Source organism: Dermacentor silvarum, chromosome 1 (assembly GCF_013339745.2).
Source record: "Dermacentor silvarum isolate Dsil-2018 chromosome 1, BIME_Dsil_1.4, whole genome shotgun sequence".
NCBI classification, from domain to species: Eukaryota; Metazoa; Arthropoda; class Arachnida; order Ixodida; family Ixodidae; genus Dermacentor; species Dermacentor silvarum.
In genome coordinates, this window is record NC_051154.1 from 330,195,049 (window position 1) to 330,214,658 (window position 19,610).

The 19,610-nt window shown below is 47.3% G+C and overlaps 1 protein-coding gene across 1 annotated transcript; it reads right to left on the minus strand.

Moving 5' to 3' along the window:
• Positions 1 to 5,602: 5,602 nt before the first annotated feature.
• On the minus strand, positions 5,603 to 6,559 carry LOC119443103 (uncharacterized protein K02A2.6-like). The gene has a single exon (XM_037708256.1). It carries the CDS (start codon positions 6,557 to 6,559, stop codon positions 5,603 to 5,605), a length of 957 nt encoding a protein of 318 aa, XP_037564184.1.
• Between the last annotated feature and the right edge of the window lie 13,051 nt (positions 6,560 to 19,610).

Below are 19,610 nucleotides of genomic sequence, written 5' to 3' on the forward strand. Positions count from 1 at the left end.
AGGGCGTTACAGCATATTGTACTAACGCGGCTATGCTCAGAAAGGGAGAGCAGTAAAATAGGGTCGTAATGAAAGAATAGAAGCACGGGTATATGACACGCTCCAGTGTGTTTATGACCATGCCTTCTGGGCGAAGTATCGCGCCGGGCACTGCTTTCGACCTGCACCATGCGTCTCACGGTAAGCTTTACAGGCATCTTCCTGGTCGTTGGTGGACGCGCCGTCTTGTGCGAGGGGCGGCAAAAAATATCTGCCCACTCGTGTACAAAGAGAAGCATTATACGGAAGCAGAGGCATGCAGCGCTCGGCCTGAATGATATTGAAAATTCTCACATGATCGGACCGAGGCGATGAGAACAGAAACCGATGCTACTAGAGGAGAGTCGAACCATGGGCAAGTGGGCCAAGTATGCGAGGAAATATAAAAAGGAATGGGAGCAAGACCCCGAGCTCAAAGGTGGGTCCTGGTGCTTTTACACAGAGATAGTTTGCCTGTAACGTCACAGATGCAGGTAACCATTGAGCGAATATCGAAACATGTTTGCCACGATGACATCACTGCACCACGTCACACGATCATCACCCACCGTGTTAGCTTAGCAGGTGAGGTGTCGCGCAGCTGGCTCGAGGACGCTAGTTCGATTGCCGGCCTCGGCGGCCAGATTTCGATGGAGGCGAAATGCAGGAACACCCGGGAACATAGATTGAGGTGCACGTTAAAGAACGTCAGGTGGTCGTAATTGATCCAGAGTCCCCCACTGCGGCATGGCTCATAATCATATCTTGGTTTTGGCTCGCAATATCCCAGCAATTATTATTAGCACATAAACATGGTTTGCTTTTTGTCAGTAAGCGGTTTTCGCAGGATTACCACTGCTGTTATCAATTTGTCGTTTACCTTTGCTCTTTGTGCGCCGTCGCGGCTTTTACCATTTCGAGCGAGTTACATTGAGGACGTGCTCGTCGCCGAAAACGACTGAGCGCTTTCTACACTGATGTGTCGTATTGCGCAGTAACCTTGTAAAGCTTCGCTTACACCGATTCAAACAGTGATTGACATCTCTCGTCTCTCACTTTTTTAATGCATGTTCTTGGGGTGCTAGACACTTAAGATGGCGGCCAGGTTGGTGTAAATGGAAACTGTATAGAGTGTGTCCCAGCTAACCCGAGCCAAGCTAATTGACAAAAAAGAGAAAACAAGATAGGACGATGAGACAAAGTGTGTTTTGCTCAAACTGGCCAATATTTCGGTTGCCATTTCTTACCTAATTCGGGAAAATGATATTACTAATTAGATGCGTAATTGCCTAAGATCTCATGTCAGGTTGTGAATCCCTTTCGAAAGCAGCATGCCCATTTGTTTCGATTTCGCTGCGTCTTTCTTTTTTCGCCCTCTGTGGTGATTTACTGGTACTTGAGAGTTTCCGGGGCCAACCAAAAAGTGTTGTGCGTGCAAGCACTTTGGTGCTGTTGTTGATGGCAAGGATCGACCATCAGAGACATTTTGTTATGACGGGTTGTGCAAAAAGGATTGCCGTAGTCGAATGTGAAAATAAATGTATGTACAAATAAAACTGCAAATAAAAATGTCTATATTTCGCTACAAATTTTCTTTTGCTCTTTTTTGTGTCTGGCTGCATTTGGGCTACAATTTCTCTAGCTTTGGGCTACGCGGCCTCGTCCGACCTGGCAACATTGCGTGGGCGCCTTTCTTCGATCGCACGCAATGCATTGTGGGTCGGCGTAGTAGGCGGGACCAACTCGCGGATGGAGCAAGAGCCATCTCGACGTCGGGCACGTCGGAGCGCGCTGGTCGTATCCGGTTGCGTTGGCTGCGCCAGTGCGTCGAACTATATACGCTCTTGTTCTCGCTAACGTGACGTAGCGTGTGTGGCCGCGCACGTGAGCTTACGCTACGTCGGACTATATCCGCGCCTTTTGACCCCCCCCCTCCCCCCGTTGAGCCTCCACGACTTATGCCTTCTCCGGATAGCTTAACCTTCATTGCGGCTTTTAACGACTTCTTGACTGGGGTCACGTCTCCTGTCAAGCTCTTGACATCTTTTGGTCCGGGCTCCTCCTTTCAAGGAAATAGATTTTCATTTGAATTTGTCGGAATGGCAGTAACATTGACGAGAATCGGGGCAATGCTTGAATTAAGTCAACCCATATACCATGGATCAATATTAAGGATATATTTAACAGTCAGCCCCATCCATTTGGGGGGGGGGGTGGGTCAAAAGGCGCGGAGCGCGGTGGCGCTAATCAGGTAATTGACGAGTTTGCGTGTTCTAGCAAAACCCGATATGGCGTTCATAGATTACGAAACGGTGCTCGACTATATAAGCAGAGATAGCCGTATTCGTGTAGTCATAGTGTAGTTGAGGAGCAGAGGAAGCGTACCGTGAATGGCTACAGAACTTCCACACCTACCACAATTATCCTCGATCAATGTGAAGAAAAAATGTAGGACGCCTAAGCTTCCCCTTTGAGAGTAGAACGCGATAGCGTTATCGGGACCCGTTCGCATCGCATCGTTCGCATACGGCAAGTAGGCTTCATTCACTGCAACATTGTGCGTGGGAAAGGCAGCTTACAAAGACCAAGCTTACACCGATCCCCTTAAAGTCGGCTTCACTTTTAAACTGAAATGCATTGCTGGAAAGACATTTTTTCCAGGGGCACTATAAGTGGTTTTATATTAAAATGTGAAGGCCCTAGCACCTTTTTTTTCATATTTTATTATTTGTTTGCTATTGCCCCGACGCGCACGTGTGTCCGAAACGAATTAGGAGGCGAAGTCCCAATTTGACTTGCCTAGGATGCGGGCGCCATCTGGATATCATTTTCGCAAGTACCCGAACGTGCGGCTGTAGTTTGGTAGAAATGCCGGAAAATGGGTTTGTGTTTAAGTTTCCTCGTAGCAGAAGTAGGCTTTCTCGTACATTCTAATTACAATCCGACGCCGATTGGTAGACAATCCGACGGCGAATCCGACGATGAATTTACGGTAAAGTCGTACTTTACCATTTTTCTGACGGATTTCATTGTGAGGAATTCAATTTTTGTTCACCAAAACCTTGCACCACGTGGAGGGCCTGCGCGGTCGAGGTGGTTGGGGTAGTTGGGGATGATTTTCTCCGCCGCCGAGCCGACATCGTGTGCCGGTCGCCGACGCCGGATTTTATGCGACACGGGGCCCTTAACGCTGTCGCGTTAAAATATTGGTTGCTTTAGGGGGTCCTGCTCACGAAGTATGTAATGGGCAAGATGTTAGGAAGAAGGGGGTTCTAGGTACAAGGGAAAATAACTCGTTTCAACGATATGTCAGTTTTGGTGTTTTAAACCTGCAATAGCTCAATAAACTTCAGATGAGGAAAAGGTGAGTGTATCTATAAAGTTGAACATTATAGAAAAATACGATAAATGGTGAGCGAGCCCGGCTCTCCGGTAATCAACCGGGGCGCCGGGGTATGCGTTCGGTGTCTAGCTTCACCGGTCGAAGATACATTGTCTTAACCATCACGCAAACGCATTGGTGGTCGCTGAACTACAATGGCTGTCCCCTTTTATTATGTTGACTTTGTTTTAAAGCGAAGGCTTTATTTGGGAACCCTGCCGTACTTTCCTGACCTCGACTGCTGGGTGCTGCTACTGCCTTGCAGAATAGCTCACACTTAAAAAAGTAATCACGTGCCCGGTGGTGGGATCGAACCTTGGTCTCCCAGCACAGCAGCTCTAACCATCAGGCCACAACCGCACGTGTACTTCCATCGTGCCAATGCGAACTAAGTGATCGCCGCGTGTGTCACATTGTGCAGCAGGGGTGCGCGAGACCACACGTGAGCGCGCCAGTTTTCTTTACGCCATAGACGCAGGAATAAAATGGACAAATTTATAGCATTTGATTAGCCGCCTCACGAAAGCCTCGCTTTACATGAATTACAAGATGTGCGTTGGATCTGCACATTATTTGTACATGCTATTGACTTTCGCGACACATTGGATTTCCACTGTGGAACAGCCGCAAAACGTCGCAATAAATAGTTCCGTACTCATGGCATTGTTGGCCGTTAGCAATTGGTCGATCTTCTGCGTCTACATATGTCTATATAGCCTCAGAGCTAGAAGTCACGAAATCATAGTTTAACAAATTCCCCGCCACAGGTATTTGGGTTTACTGTTAGGAGCGCAACGGAAATACTACTGCTGAGTATGAAACATGTGATGTGCGCAGTACGAAAGCCAGTGGTCTCAGACTCAAAGCTTCCTCGTCTCCCTCAACTTGTGAATGCATGAGCATCGGGTTTGTCAAAATGCCCTATCCACAAACAGCACATGCATCGTCTTGGAATAACCCCCGCTTTGTACTGAGGCAACCGTGGCCTGTTCTAAACAGCAGACAGGCTTTGTCGATTGTTTCAGCCTATATAAACGAAAGTACTTGCTGTCTTACGTCAAACAGATTCATTTCATCAAAGGTCACTCAAGAGAAATAGAATAGCAGGTCCTGTGGCTTGCTCTTCAAATAACTGTCAAGCTTTACGTACATCGTCTCTTCTCCTTCATCCTGCACATTATACTTTAGTAAAACTTGCTGCTGGACTAGTTGGTATAAGATAACTGGTGTGAAATAGATGCGAAACAACCATGGAAGGAAGACGAGAAAGAAGGAAGTATGGCCTTTTCATTCTCGTCTTCTTTCCGTTGTTGTTGCGCGTTTATTTCATACCATTTATCGGCACATTATAGCCTACACTGTAATTCCCTTGTTACACAACTTCAACCGAACCATCCTTAGTCACTCTCTGGCAGTCTCCACCTATTGCTGTTCCTTTCCTTTCGCTGTCCTTATTCGCCTCCTTAGAGCTTTTATGTATCAAATTTCTTCTGCTTTGCAAAATAGAAGCTACGCATACACCGACAGAATTTCTGTTTAAAAAGCGCGTTGGCTGTCTCCCGCGCTCTCTGAGAAGCAGAAGAGGAGACAACGGAGTGTGTATAGACACTGGGTTTCAATTGACATTTTTCTATCTTGCCTGTGATTTCCCACTGAACCAAAATGAATTTTGGAGATTGAGCTTCGTAATTTTGGCCCGAGAATATGTCGTACGGCTGCACTCTCATTTGGGAGCATCGGTGTTAGGATACAACCACACGAACGCTTGCCTAATCGTATATAATTGCCTCTGCGAAACTAAATAATTACCATGCAATTTCCCCCTTATTTTATTCATTCTCTACTATTTTTCACGATGTACTTGCCCTTTATCAAAGTATACAAGTAAAACATTTAAGTAAAAGCATAATAATAATAATATTAATACTGCTACTACTACTACTACTACTACTACTACTACTACTACTAATAATAATAATAATAATAATAATAATAATAATAATATAGTTTCAAACTCTCAGTTAACCTTAGGTTCAACCCGAGCGGGCGAGTGACACAGCAGCTAACTCTCCGGGTGGGCAAGTCCCCGACCGCGTTTATTGAACGCTTATATAGCCGAGGACGCAGTGCTGCCACACTACCTCCTCCCTTCTTTAAATTAGAACAACAGAACAGAGGAACTCTAGCTCCGGCACAAAACGTTCATAGGTCGAGCCTTCTCGACCTGCCGATCTTCCTGCCGAACCTAGAGACGCGTGGCGTAGAAGGAGAACCACAGGGTGCATCTGCAGTGGAGGTGCTTTCCTGACGCGATGCGGTTTCCTGGTCTTGAGCTGCTCGATCAGCTCCAGGCGTTGTTGGGGACATGGCGGTCTGCGCAGCCGCAGGAGTAACAGGTGTACTGGTAGTGTCTTCAGCAGGACGTCCCGTCGTTGGAACCAGGTGCATCCGGTTGCGCTGGAGTACACCTGTGGGAGTCTCCACCACGTAGGAGCGAGGGCGTTGAGCTGGCCCCATGACGATCGCGGGGGAGTTGACGTCCCGTACCCAGACCTTTTCGCCGGCCTGAAGAGGCCGCAGTTCATGAGCCGCGTGTCTTCTGTTGAAGTCGGATGCTTGGCGCCTACGGTTGGCTTGATCACGCCGAGTGAATGGGACGAACGGCACCCAGGCAGGCTCCAGCTGGTGCGACGCCTTAGGTACCCGGGTCTGTAGGCGTCTGCCCATGAGCAGCTGAGCGGGGCTCATTCCGTCTACCCCAGGGGCGTCCCGGTATGCCAGAAGCGCAAAGTATAGATCATCCGCGTTCCGCAGCAGGTCCTTGATCGTCCTCACCATCTGTTCCACCTCCCCATTCGACTGTGGAAAATTGGGGCTGCTAGTGACGTGGCGGAAACCATAGGAATGGGCGAAGGCGGAGAAGTCTCTTGCAGCAAACTGAGGACCGTTATCGCTGTGCACCAGTCTCGGGATCCCGTGGCGTGCGAAAACGCTCTTGATGACGTTGATGACAGCAGGTGCTGACGTCGAGCGCAGGCTGATGACCTCCGGGAAGCGTAACCGGTAATCCATCAGAAGGACATAGTCCAGGCGGTTCAAATGAAATAGATCGACGCCCACCTCTTCCCAGGGCCGAGCTGGAGTGGTTGACTGCAGCATGGGTTCCGAGTGCTGCACCCTGGTTTCGGCACACGTGGAGCAGTTAGACACCAGTGTCTCTATCTGGTTGTTGATGCCCGGCCACCAGACTGATTTCCGAGCAGAGCTTTGCACCGGTTGATGCCTTGATGCCCATCATGAAGGAGCTCGAGCGTGCGGCTCTGAAGGGCGGACGGCACGACGATGCGGGACCCCTTCAGAAGCAGTCCCTCACAGACGGTGATGTCCCCTCGGTGCTGCCAGTACCTCTTCACGTGGAGAGGCAAGTGGGACTGTCGGGGCCAGCCGCTAGTGCAGTATTGCAGCAGCAGACGGCACACGCCGTCGTTGGCTTGGGCCTGGCGCAGGTGCTCGAGCTGCGATGAGACGACGTCTGGTAAGGAGAGGCTGGGATCAACACGCAAGTCGCCCGAGGGCTGTGGAGTCCCCGAGACTTGGTCGACAAACGTGCAGACGCCTAAGGCTTGGATTGCCGGGAAGCCCAGCTGCGGGACAATCTTGGTTGCCAGGACGTAGAATCGCTGATTGGTGAGCTTGCCGTGCCATGACAGGGTAGCAACGTAAGTGCCCATGACCGGTAGGATGTTGTTGCCAGGGCATTTCAATTCGCTCTTGGGGTCTTGAAGCTTCGAGGAGACGCCTGGAAACGTACTGGGTACGTCAGAAACTTCGGCGCCGGAGTCCACCTTGAAGGAAAGTGGACACCCATCAACGAGTACTTCGACGAACTTCGCGTTCGGACGCTCTTCCGCAACTGCATGTAGCTCGATGGAGCTGGCAGAAGGCTTCGGTGTGTGCTTCCCGCTGCCGCGTTTCTTCTTGAGGCACAAGTTCTCGAATTGGCCACTCTTGACACCCGTGTACATAGATCTAGGTGCACGTTAAGGAACCCCAGGCGGTCCAAATTTCCGGAGTCCCCTACTACAGCGTGCCTCATAATCAGATCGTGGTTTTGGCACGTAAAACCACATAATTTAATTTTTTTCTTGTAGCAAAATTTGCAGGACGCTCTGCGAGCCGGACAGCCGGCGCGAGGATGCGATGTGCGTCCGCAGAATGGGCACAGCTGCTGCGTTGCCTTATCAGGACACGCTGGCTTTCCCTTGCGAACGCGAGCGGCGTCAGTGCGAACGCAAGCGGCGTCGATGGCGAGCGTCGATGAATCAGCCGAGTCACGAGCCTTGCGTTTGTTAACGGCGTCTCCATGTTGACGAACGTGCGTGAGCGTTTCGCGCAACGTCAATCTCGGGTTCCGACAAAGCTGGTCCGAGAGCTTGCAGTCAAACAAGCCCACGAGGAAACGGACTCGGACACGACGCTCTTCGATGTCGGGTGAGGAAGCCGTGTGTCGAAGCCGCGAGTACGGGATCAGCCGAGACGCGATCCCACTTCTGACTGTTTAACTTCTGACTGTGAGAATTTCTGTTTAAAAAGCGCGTTGGCTGTCTCCCGCGCTCTCTGAGAAGCAGAAGAGGAGAAAACGGAGTGCGCCTAGACAGACACTGGGTTTCAATTGACATTTTTCTATCTTGCCTGTGATTTTTCACTGAACGAAAATGAATTTTGGAGATTCAGCTTCGTGATTTTGGCCCGAGTATATGTAGTACTGCTGCACTCCCATTTGGGAGCATCGGTGTTAGGATACAACCATACGAACGCTTTCCTAATCGTATATAATTGCCTCTGCGAAACTAAATAATTACCATGCAATTTCCCCCCTTATTGTATTCATTCTCTACTATTTTTCACGATGTATTTGCCCTTCATCAAAGTATAAAAGTAGAACATTTAAGTAAAAACATAATAATAATAATAATAATAATAATAATAATAATAATAATAATAATAATAATATAGTTTCAAACTCTCAGTTAACCTTAAGTTCAACCCTTACCTTTACCTGAAATATTATTGGCATCTTTATTTGACGTTGATTATGTAAGGCTGACTGCTGTATATTACACATTATATTATTTATGATTGGCTTCTTTCGCATTTTTATTTATGTCAGGTATCATAACACCACCAGGTTCTTGGCTTATTCCCCAGAGTGGGTTTGTGTCATTGTAGAAGGCATCATCATTATCAGCATCATCGGTTGTCGTCGTCATTACCATCACCGTCGTAATCATCATTGCGTTCGTTAATTATCATGCTTTCTTTGTTTTTTACCTGTAACATGCAATATAGCTGTGTAGTGGGGCCTGTAGCCACCTTGATGTAGGCTTACGACGGTGGCGCCATGCTGCAGCTGGCTTGACTGTCTCTCATCCGGGCCTCATACGCGACGCATTAAAGACGTGACACTCGAACGCGTCTGTTGGCCTTCTTTTGCTTCGGTCAACACTTAACAATAGCCATTTTCACGGTCGTTGACTTTCATAATCCTGGTATTTTGTAACTGCAAATAAATCTCTAGTAATTTTCTTTCGTCCGCACAGTTCTTGGATCCCATTGCGCGCACGAGCAGTATTAATGCCTGGATACCAGCTACATACCCGCATTCTGAAGGAAGAATACGGTTACCGCTCGAGCGAAGCGGGTATAAACGTCACCATCCCCCTCAGTGGGTGCGAGCCATGATAAAGGATCATCATCATCATCATCATCACCATCGACAGCCATGGCGGTGAGCATCCTGGGCGCGCTGATCATCATCCTGTACTACATCGCCGTCGTCTCCGTGGGCGTGTGGTCGGGACGCAAGGTGCACGGAGAGCAACTCCAGTCCTACACGAGCGGGTATGTGCCGTTGGGATGCCGCGGCGTCAACCGCGCAGGGTGCCGCGCGAACTGGCTTGAGGCTACAGGCGCTGAATTACCGCTGCAATAGACCACACGAGCTGTTTTAAGCGAAGCTTTATAGGCTCACAAGTGTCGGCGGTGGTGGTGGGGGCGGTGGTGTCACGCTGAAAAGTGAGCCGATCCTGGCGATAGTGCAGAAAGGGTCCAAGCTCAATGGCACATACCAGGGACATAAAAGAAGGAGAGAGAGAAAGAGAAAAAGAAAGAAAGAGAGAACGGAGAAAGAGAAATAAATAAATAAAGAGAGAGAGAGGGAAATAAAGAGAGGGAAAGGAAGAAAAAAAAATACCCACGAAGTTGAGATGCACACACGACAAGCTTCGCTTACCCCTATTTTCTCGACACGGGAAGGGCTTGGATTTTTATAAGAGCAGACGCCAGGCTATCGTGATATATAGAGCTTATTATTGGCAAATGAAAGGATAGCATTTGACGTGAAACGTCTTTCAGTTGGGGGGTGGCTTTTGCTAAAACTGTGTGTAACGAAAACATACTATAGTATAAGGCTTATTTTGAATAGAGGCCCCGAAAGATAGAGGAACCCCAACGACTAACGTCTCGCCACAGCGCATGCGCCAAACTCAAACGGTATCCTTGGGTTTGGGTTTTTTCACGCCCTTAACGTTTAATTTCAAAAATAATAATGTGGGTGCCCCAAAGTTGCTTTGCGTCATCTCAACGTCACCACGATCATCTAAAAAACGCATCAACGCCTCCTCATTCAAAATAATAAACTCTCAGGTATACTTTTCATGTTGTAAAATATTACGGATTGCATTATTTCATGTTTTTATTTATTAAATTTTTTCGGGCTCTGTGTTTTCGTTTTCCTCCATCGTGCAGGAAGGGCGCTACAATCGCGTGACGCTAAAGCAAGCCGGGAGCGCTATTCTAAAGCGCTTTCCCGGCGGACCAGACCACGAACGCAAAGCGCTCTCTTGTTGGGGCGGCCTAAGATTGTAAACCTCCCTGTTATCACTTATAACTTTGCAACCGTACTACCCACGCGCCTTACTTTGCTTTCGTTGTGTAGAGAAAAAAAAATACTCGATCATGCATAGGTCGCTTACGCAGATAGCACCGTTCTCGCGCCACGCACGACGCCATCGGAGCTAGATTTAGCCTCTCGCTCGGCATTGGGAAAGAGCTCGGCACTGCGGCCGTCGATCCGAGCGGGAGTGGTCGTGTTCGAGAAACTTCACTCAGCCATAGTAGGTGTGATCCATGAAACTCAAACCTGTGGTCATCAGGAGTTATAAGGCTTACAAGTGTGCAATTTGTGGCAGAAATTTAACGATTGCTCGGCTATGGCACCCCCGCCTTCGGCACGTACGTAGCGTCCAGAAATGACGTGCAGAAATTCTGGGAGCAAGACAGAGTGATACTGATTCGCGCCCACCACATTTCACCAATGCGGGCCCACTACGAAAAACGAGTGAGCACGACTGCAAGATTTCTACTGTATAGGACCCCAAGTAGAGGTATCATTAGTTAGGCACGCATAAGCTTTGTAATGCGTGGATAAATGGCTATTTTCGTGTTTGGTTACGCGATTTATGTACCCTAATGCCCTCCACCCTTAGCAGCACGCACAGGACGTGAAACGTCCTTTGAAATAATATGCGCATAATACTGCGCATACAATTCCGCATAATATCGGACAGGACGCGTGATACTTCGCATAATACTGCGCAACATTATGAGCATAACAGTCCTAATTACTGCGCAATATTATGAGCAGTAAGTCTTGCACTTACGCAGTGTGTACTGGAATAAGCATGATCAGGTACATGTGGAGCAATCTACTACTGATAAGAGCACAGAATTTGTTGTAGTCGTGGCACGCCCCCTTCGTAAAGTGGGTAGGCAGCACTATTTGGTCCTATTTTGCTTGCTGCCTTTCAGATCTTACTGCTAGAGTTCCGCCTAACTTGTTTCACCTTGCTGCTGGTCTATAGATAAATTGAAGAGCGTGGTATCAGCCTATCATAGCCGCTAGAGGAGCTAACGCTCTCTTTAGATGCCCGTATTATTAAGGCGAAATCCTTTAATGGCTCATACTGGCGGCGTCCAACCGTCTGTCCGTCCGTGCCCTGGAACGGTGCCAGCTGTGGTCTCTCCCCGTCACACTCTCTCAGCAATCACGTGATGGCACAGCGGTGCATAGCATATCCAGACATATCCGACCACCAAAGATCTCGAGTACATATCAGTACCTTTCAGTGATCACAAGGCAGCTATCATGACGTCGACCCAGCCAAGCATAAGGAAGTAATGGGGCATTAAAGCAAAGACACAAAGAATTAATGAATAAACAGTCGATAGTTTACCTCAAAGCACACTTTGGCAATCTTTGTAAAAAATTGAAGGACACTTTGTAATTTCCAAAGTGTGTTCGGCGAAAGCCTGTGCCCATTCCACTGGGATAGTCATGCACAAAAAAAAAAGAAAGACGTGGCATAGTCAGTCGAATGGCCACAGGCTTTCGGCGAACACACTTTGGAATTTACAAAGTGTCCTTCAATTTTTTCTCTGTGGCAGTCTCGGGCGGAGTGGCCGAGAGGTAACATTTCGGACTGTCGATGTGTAGGACCGCAGTGACTGCTGCGCGGCTTTTATTATTATGATTTTTATTATTATTATTATTATTATTATTATTATTGTTATTATTATTATTATTTGCGGCTATATTTTTTATGAACGTCTCGGATAACACTTCGGGAATACTTCAGTGGACACCCGAATGACTAGGGTAGTGATAGTATAAAAGGTGTCGCTGTAAAAAGAAAACAGTGTGCATTTCGGCAAGATATTAATTGGAGGAAAGGGTGCCATTCTAAAAAAATCAACCATTCATATGGGTCTATTAGTTCGCACAAATGCCCTTTTCTATGGGGGTAAGGGGATTAGTTCTAAACACAAGAAAACACTCTTAAAGATACAATTTTCCTTAGTGGGTAGGAAGATGTATCACCTTAATTCGCCAGCCGGAGGGAGCTTCAATGGGGAAGTCATCACTAGCGGCATTATCTAAACGGCTAGCGCGTCACATCAAGGGGGAGAAAACGAAAGCGGGACACCTTACGTTGGCACACCTCCATTCACGAGCGGCTAGGCGCACTCGCTAAATACAGGGGACAGCTAGTTTCGGACCTAATCGCTAAAGGGCGAGGGGCTGCATGTATACGCTGGAGCATGCAATTAGAGTGATGTGTAACAAAATACGATGCGCTAGCGTCAAACTCATGCCAACACAGCTTATATTTCGTCGTTTTTGGATTAAACCCTGTAACCCCCAATTTTCGCACCCCGAACAAAATTTGTGAAAAACTGTTTAAACCAGATTTCTCCCTGAAGTTTGCTCTTTTGTAAAGGATAATAATAAATACAGAGGTCAGAGAACTAATGAACGCTGCTCACTTTTTGTGAGCAAGTGGTCATGGACATATCATAATAATAATATTAATAACATATGAATATTTTATATGCCTTGTTTTCGCCTAACGCTTAAGTGAAACCCGACGCCGTGGCTCAGTCAGCTAAGGCGTTGCGCTGCTGAGCACGAGATGGCGGGATCGAATCCCGGCCGCGGCGGCCGCATTTCTATGGAGGCGAAATGCAAAAATGCCCGTGTGCTTGCGTTGTAGTGCACGTTAAAGAGCCCCAGGTGGTCGAAATTATTCCGGAGCCCTCCATTACGGCGTGCCTCATAATCAGAACTGGTTTTGGCACGTGAAACCCCAGAAAGAAGAGAATGCTTAAGCGAAAACCAGCATACGTAAAAATGTAATATGTCCCGCGCCCGCTGGCCCAAAAAGTTAATTAAAACTTGTTGGTTTCTTAGTAGCCGCGTTTACATGCATATGTATTACATCGTTCTTCCCGCCCGTCGCATACATGTACAGCCTCTTGAATTTTATCGCTATGTCGCCCAAGAACACTATATGGTCGTACGTCATCCTGAAGGGAACATCGCATTAGACGACTCTTGCACAGGAGAGTGCTTAGTGTTCTTGAGAGTACTTCTGCCGGTCTCGCTGATTATCGCCGCTTAAAGGCGCTAAAATGACGCGTGATGGACACTCATGCGATATAGCTAAAAATGCGGGAGGCTGTACATGACGGTAATAAACTGAAAAGGGAATCAACGCAGCGCTGACGTTGCTCCACAATGCGAAAAGTAGCTGTGACGTTGGGAGAATGTTTAGCCAATTAGGTTACGTTGAATTGAGAGTGGCTGGTTTTTCTAGTTCGAATTGCAATAATTTTGTTGCAACAGCCAAGGGTTACAGCCCCGACAGGTCTAGGATGGACACATAAATGTTTCCAATTCATATGATAATGCACGTCAACAAGTGTAAATCCTAGTAGTGTAGAAAGCACCGCAACACAAGCGAAGCATGGCCACGTGCGCTACATTTTGTACTTTTTTCCTATGTTAAATATATAATCGAACAAAATGAAAAATGGATTGTGAGACCCATCTCTATTTGTTATTGTTATTTTTCTTTTGAATGTAATATTAACGCCTGCCAACAAGGATTTGTAGAGGTGCGTTGGTCACATAATTTTGGAGCAGCCTTTTTGTCATTACATGCTCTAGCGTCGCAGTTCACTTATTTAAATAGAACGTTTGTGTCCAAAAGGAGCTAAACTATTGCTTGTGTTACTGGTTTGTAAAATTTATGAGAATCATCCCGAACTTTGGGCTACCGAACAATCAAATCCCCGATTTCTCCTTGGTTTTACTCTTTAAAAATAACATCCGATTTTTACCTCCTGAAATATCAAACCCAAATATTAAAAATATAAAATCTGATACCGAAGAGCCGTACTTTTAATGCGTATAGAGCTCTTATCTGCGCCATAGACGTCTTTTTTTTCGGTTTTTTTCGTGGGCGCCGCCATATTGCGTAGGCAGTTTATGTTTTCTGTGGGCACTCCTGTGGACAATATCTGTGGGCAGTCCGCTTGCTGGTTTGGGTGAGCGCTGCGTGTTGTGTGCCAGGTATACGCTCGGCGGCAGTTTCTGGTGATCGTTCTCGCGCTCGCACGATCTATTTAGCATGGCATGGTGTCTTCTACGCAGGAAACGGTTTCGTCAGACGTACTGAAGTGATTTAAATCGGCATGGCCGGAGTTTCTGCTGGGGTTGAGGTGGACGGAGCACTCAGCGTGATCTGTGCGGCCGTGTTTGCGCCTGTAATCAGCCTGGGAGATAAGTTGTGTATTTCTGAAAATTAGTTTTACGAATGTCACCTTACTGTAGCATTGTCGATGTAATTCGAAGCTGTGGTAAAGCAGCGTTGAGTAGTTACGAAACAAATGACGATCGTAACAGCGTGGCTACCGTTCTGCTTCGGAATACGTTGTGTTGTTCAAATTCAAATTGTTGTCCGTAGATACATCGCGCAGCTAGCTTGATTGCTGAACGAAGTTTCCGTCGACGAATAAATTAGTTTTCGTAATTAATAACAGCCTAAAGTAAAGTGTGAATCACCCTTGCGGACTGCTCGAACGACCGGCTGCAGACTGCGCGAGAGTCCGAAGCAGTGGAGGATGCTGGGTTTTATAGATCTGTTTGTTCCATATAGCGCATAGTCCAAGCGTGCCGCATTATTATGCGAGGGTCTTTCAAGATCATGCAAGGTCTGTCTGCGTGTGTGTGTGCGCGCGCGCACGCGTTGTGCGTGTTGTGCGACCATGCGAGGTCTTATTGCGGCGTCAGCCACTCTGATTTCTATTTTTTTTTTGCGAAAGGAGAAGATGAACACAGATTTCTTTCCCTCTTCGGTCGTGTTCGCCTTGCCGTCTATGACGCACTCACCCGTTTTAGAGACATTGTGTCCTGACAAATAGCCGTCGGATTATTTTTAGGCCACCCCCTTTGGATATTACTGTGTTACAGGGCAAAAAGGCGAAGCGGAAGCACAAACTTTATAAGTATTATACTAGTTTACCAAACGCTGAGATCGGTGCGTTGAGCAACGCCATCGGCCTCACACGGGATGCTAACGTAGACATAGCATAGTGATTTCAAGTCTACGAGACTTGAAATGCGTGAGAACGATGCCGGTAGTTGACGCAAATATTTCATAACAATTGGCGTTTAGATGTTTCGGGATTGCATTAGGTTGGCCGTGCACGAGCACTCTTATGTTTCAGTTCCCGCACGAACTGACCAAATAGTTAAAAAGATCTTCCAATTCACGCTGGCAATTCACATATTCCGCTGCTCTTCGTCGAGTAAAAACCGATATGGCGAAATTATTTCACAACACACACAACACGCCTGATGATGCGCGTCGGATGTTTGCGTGGCCAAGATAAATTTCTGCATACTGTAACTACCGCTGCTTCGACGACCTTATGTGAAATGACATCACGTAAATTTCGCGGAGAAAGCGCTAAAGGATATGCAGCACGCGATGGCATTGCAACACATTCATGCAGCACTGCGCAGGCTCGCACAAGCCAGAGAGAGGACGAAAGGCTTGCCACGAGCTTTTGCTCCTCGCCCTATGTAAAGGTCGGGGCAGTCGGGGCAGCTTATTGCTCAGCGATACACATACATAGCTCTTGTTGACTGCGCGCACATGCCCTTAGCGAGGATGTTACCAACGTGTAACAGCCTTGTGCTACTGTCCCTGAAATGCCACCAAAATGGGGAAACACTGCCTGGACAAAAGTAGATCAATTTACTGAGATATTCATGACAGAGCACTTAAGGGCCATGTGTAGCCGCAGAGAAAAAAATCATGAGCCATTCCACTCTTTGAAGGTGGATGGCCAGCGAAACTGTTTAGCACACGACACAGATGTGACACAGAATGGGGAGGCTGCGTATATGTATAGTCCGGGCTCCGGAGGAGCAACACGCCTACTAAGAGCGACGGCAGGAACAGAGACAAGAATGCAGTCGTCACCCGGAGTGCGCACTACACGCGGCCTCCCCATTACGACCACAGAAGTGAAATTCAAAATGGAGAACGGCACCTTGTCTTATATACATGCGTGATGGTGCCGCCGCCCCAGGAGAGCGGCAGGAAACTAGGCAAGAAAGCGGTTGGAACGCCGACAAAGAGAAGGAGGTGCACACATGGCCGACGCGGGTCGGCCTTTTGGGCTAAGATGGGATCGTAGTATTACTTACCCTTCGTGTTTTTTCTAAACATGTGAATAACAACCTTTCTTGTTACACTTGCTCCTGGGACTGCTTTTGGTCCCAGGTGTGACAAGGGTTATAATTGGAGAATGCCAGCAAACTTAAAGATAGAAAAATCGAGAAGGAGACATAGAGAAAGTGGCAGGAAGGTGGCTGGACTAACAACTGAACTTCATACATGAAAACGACGTCCCCCAAGTCCGTACTGACCATGCGAAAGGCGCAACATAACAAAGTCACGGTCATCATCTTATCCATACACGTCTACACTGATCAAGAAATAAAAGCTCTTTTTTGGTAAGGAACACAGATGGCGCGCTTAGACATTTTCGGGGCCAAGTTTATAGATTCGATAGGCTTCAATCAACTCTCTTTCCTGCTGAGTCTTAGCCTTCCCCAAGATTGAAACATCACTGAACATGGGATAACAGCCGCACTCCTTACAATGTAGCGGAAGATTACCTCCTGTGCCTGTGGGTATTAGATGTGCATGCTCACGCATTCGATCATTCACACATTCACACATTCACACGATCATTACCAAGAAGGAGCTTTTATTTCTTGATCAGTGTAGACGTGTATAGGTAAGATGATGACCGTAACTTTGTTATGTTACACCTTGCGCATGGTCAGTACGGACTTGGGGGCGTCGTTTTCATGTATGAAGTTCAGTTGTTAGTCCAGCCACCTTCTTGTCACTTTGTCTATGTCTCCTCGATTTTTTCTACTTTCAAGTTTGCTGGCATTCTCCAATTATAACCATGTACCAACTAGCCCAACAAGCCACTCTCATGTGACAAGGGTAGTTCAAGGGCGTGTTACAGGTCCCGGAGCCCTCCACCCGGAGTTCACAGGGGTATGTGCCATTGCGCTTGGACCCCTTCAGCACAATCACCAGGATCTGCCCACATTTTTGCACACGAACACGAAACATGCACGGAAGCCTAGCCATAAACAGCTTCGCTGTAAAACAATGCTTTCGTTAATAGCGAGGCACAGCAACAATACGACATGCAGATTGCGCGCGTAAGTGTCTGCGCGATAGACGACGAAAATATTACCGCCGGCGAGACATTTACATACAATAATCAAACTCTGCGCAGGCCTGTTAGCAGTGATCCTCAGTGCCGGACGATGACATAAAAAATGTGAAAGTGTGCTTTTGGAAAATATTTCTGAACTGTTATGCGGCAAGCGTTCTGTGCACTCTAACAAAAGTTGACGTACTCTTGGGCGTATCTTGTCCCGAAACAATAATCGTGATGAGTATTGCTTGCGTTTCCTTTCTTGAAAACTTGCTACGCATACGTGTCTTTTTTTTTTTTTGAGAAAGTAATTTCGCGTATTTAAATGCTTCGTAGAAGACTAACGCAGAAAGCAATACTATTGTTAAGCTAATTTCTCTACGTAGGTGTTTATATTGACATCTGATGCTGCTCTAATAGAGTTGCACGCGTTAGTTGAGCAGAGGTTGCCCCCTCGGAGCCTTGAACGAGTACAGGCTAGTGCTCAAAACACTACCACCACAATTTTTGTCGCTGCTTACGTGAACAGCACTCACACTTGGAGAAAAATAGACTTGGAAGCCTTGTAGCATGCTAGTGGAAAGCAGTCGTGCAACACGAGCTCGCTGTACACTTCAAAACACAACCATCGGGAAAGCTATGGACAATATTTGATGGTGTAAAGGTGGTCCTTGAAGTTAAATTAATTCAGACTTTTGAACGTTGTTGCTGCTTAGGGAATCGTTCAGGGCCGATATAATGTAAGGGTTCGTTTCGCCCGATTCTATACTTTTCTTATCATCTTCTGTTCACAACTGGTCGAGCTGGCTGATAACTTAGGTGGAGCGCCGCTCAGACCACTGACGAAGCGTGAAAAAGTATTGAAACAGAATCGTTACGTCATCCCGGCAGAGGCCTATCTTTACTGGTACGAGACATTTATTTCAGATCGTCAGTTTAATAACTGCACTCTGCCTCGTATGAGTATTTATTACAGGTCAATTTATACTTTTCCCACTGCCAATATAAAACGGTCGCAATAGTTTCGCGTTATTTTCTGCTTTTGCGGCAATGACTCACCGGGAGCTACGGGCTACCCCCGCAAGCTACCCCCACAAGGCTCGCACCGTGTGAATCACACCTGTCTGAACCAGCTGATTTGGTCGCAATCCTTCATGAAAAAAAAAAATCCCGGGCTGACGCGGCCATTAGACCGCGCATGGTGATGCCGCATGCTCGGTCCATGCGCTATAGAATAAACAGATCTGAGTCCAGGTCTCGGACGGAAACACGGCCAGCAGCCGGGCACTCCGACCGCTATATAAACAACAGTGTTTCACAGTGTTCGGTATTTGCGCCGATGCCGCCACCAAGGACAGTCCCTTCTCTATCCCACAGGAAACAGAAAGACAGCATCAAGCCTAGCGACAACGATTACCTGCTGCGCCTGTTTCTCGCCAATCGCAGCGTGCCACTGGTGCTGGGCGTCGTCTCCATGACAGGTACGCCCTTACGCCATCCTTAAATGTGTGATGTCACTCGCACAGACAGCACTCGTTTTAAATTAACTGCTATTCAGAATCCAGCGGTCGTCCTGTGACTTCTTCTGTCGCTGTGCCTCAATGTTTCTTGCGTCTCAATGCGCTGTTTTTCCACCGAAATAAAGACAAAATTGCAGAACTGCAACCAGAAGTTATGGGGGTGAAATTAAATTAAAAAACAATATTGAACTGGATAGGCAGCTACATAATGAGCAACGATACAGTAATAACATACAATTGAGAAATGGATTATATATGCGGAAGGAGAGAGAAACTGACAAGACAAGAGAGGAGTACGGCTAGAAATAAGGCTCATGAAGTAGTACGAAGCTTTGAACAGAAAGAAGACAACAAGCTGTGAAATATATCAAGATGGAGAACATGACAGTTATACGGACTGTGCGTTCTGTGGAGAGGTGAATGGCTGCTGAAACAGGCAGAGACGTGGAAGGGTGTGTGTTCCCTGCAGTGGCGCACCGAAGGGGGTGGGGTTCTGGTGTTGTAACTCCCCCCCCCCCCCCCCCGAGGCCGAGTTA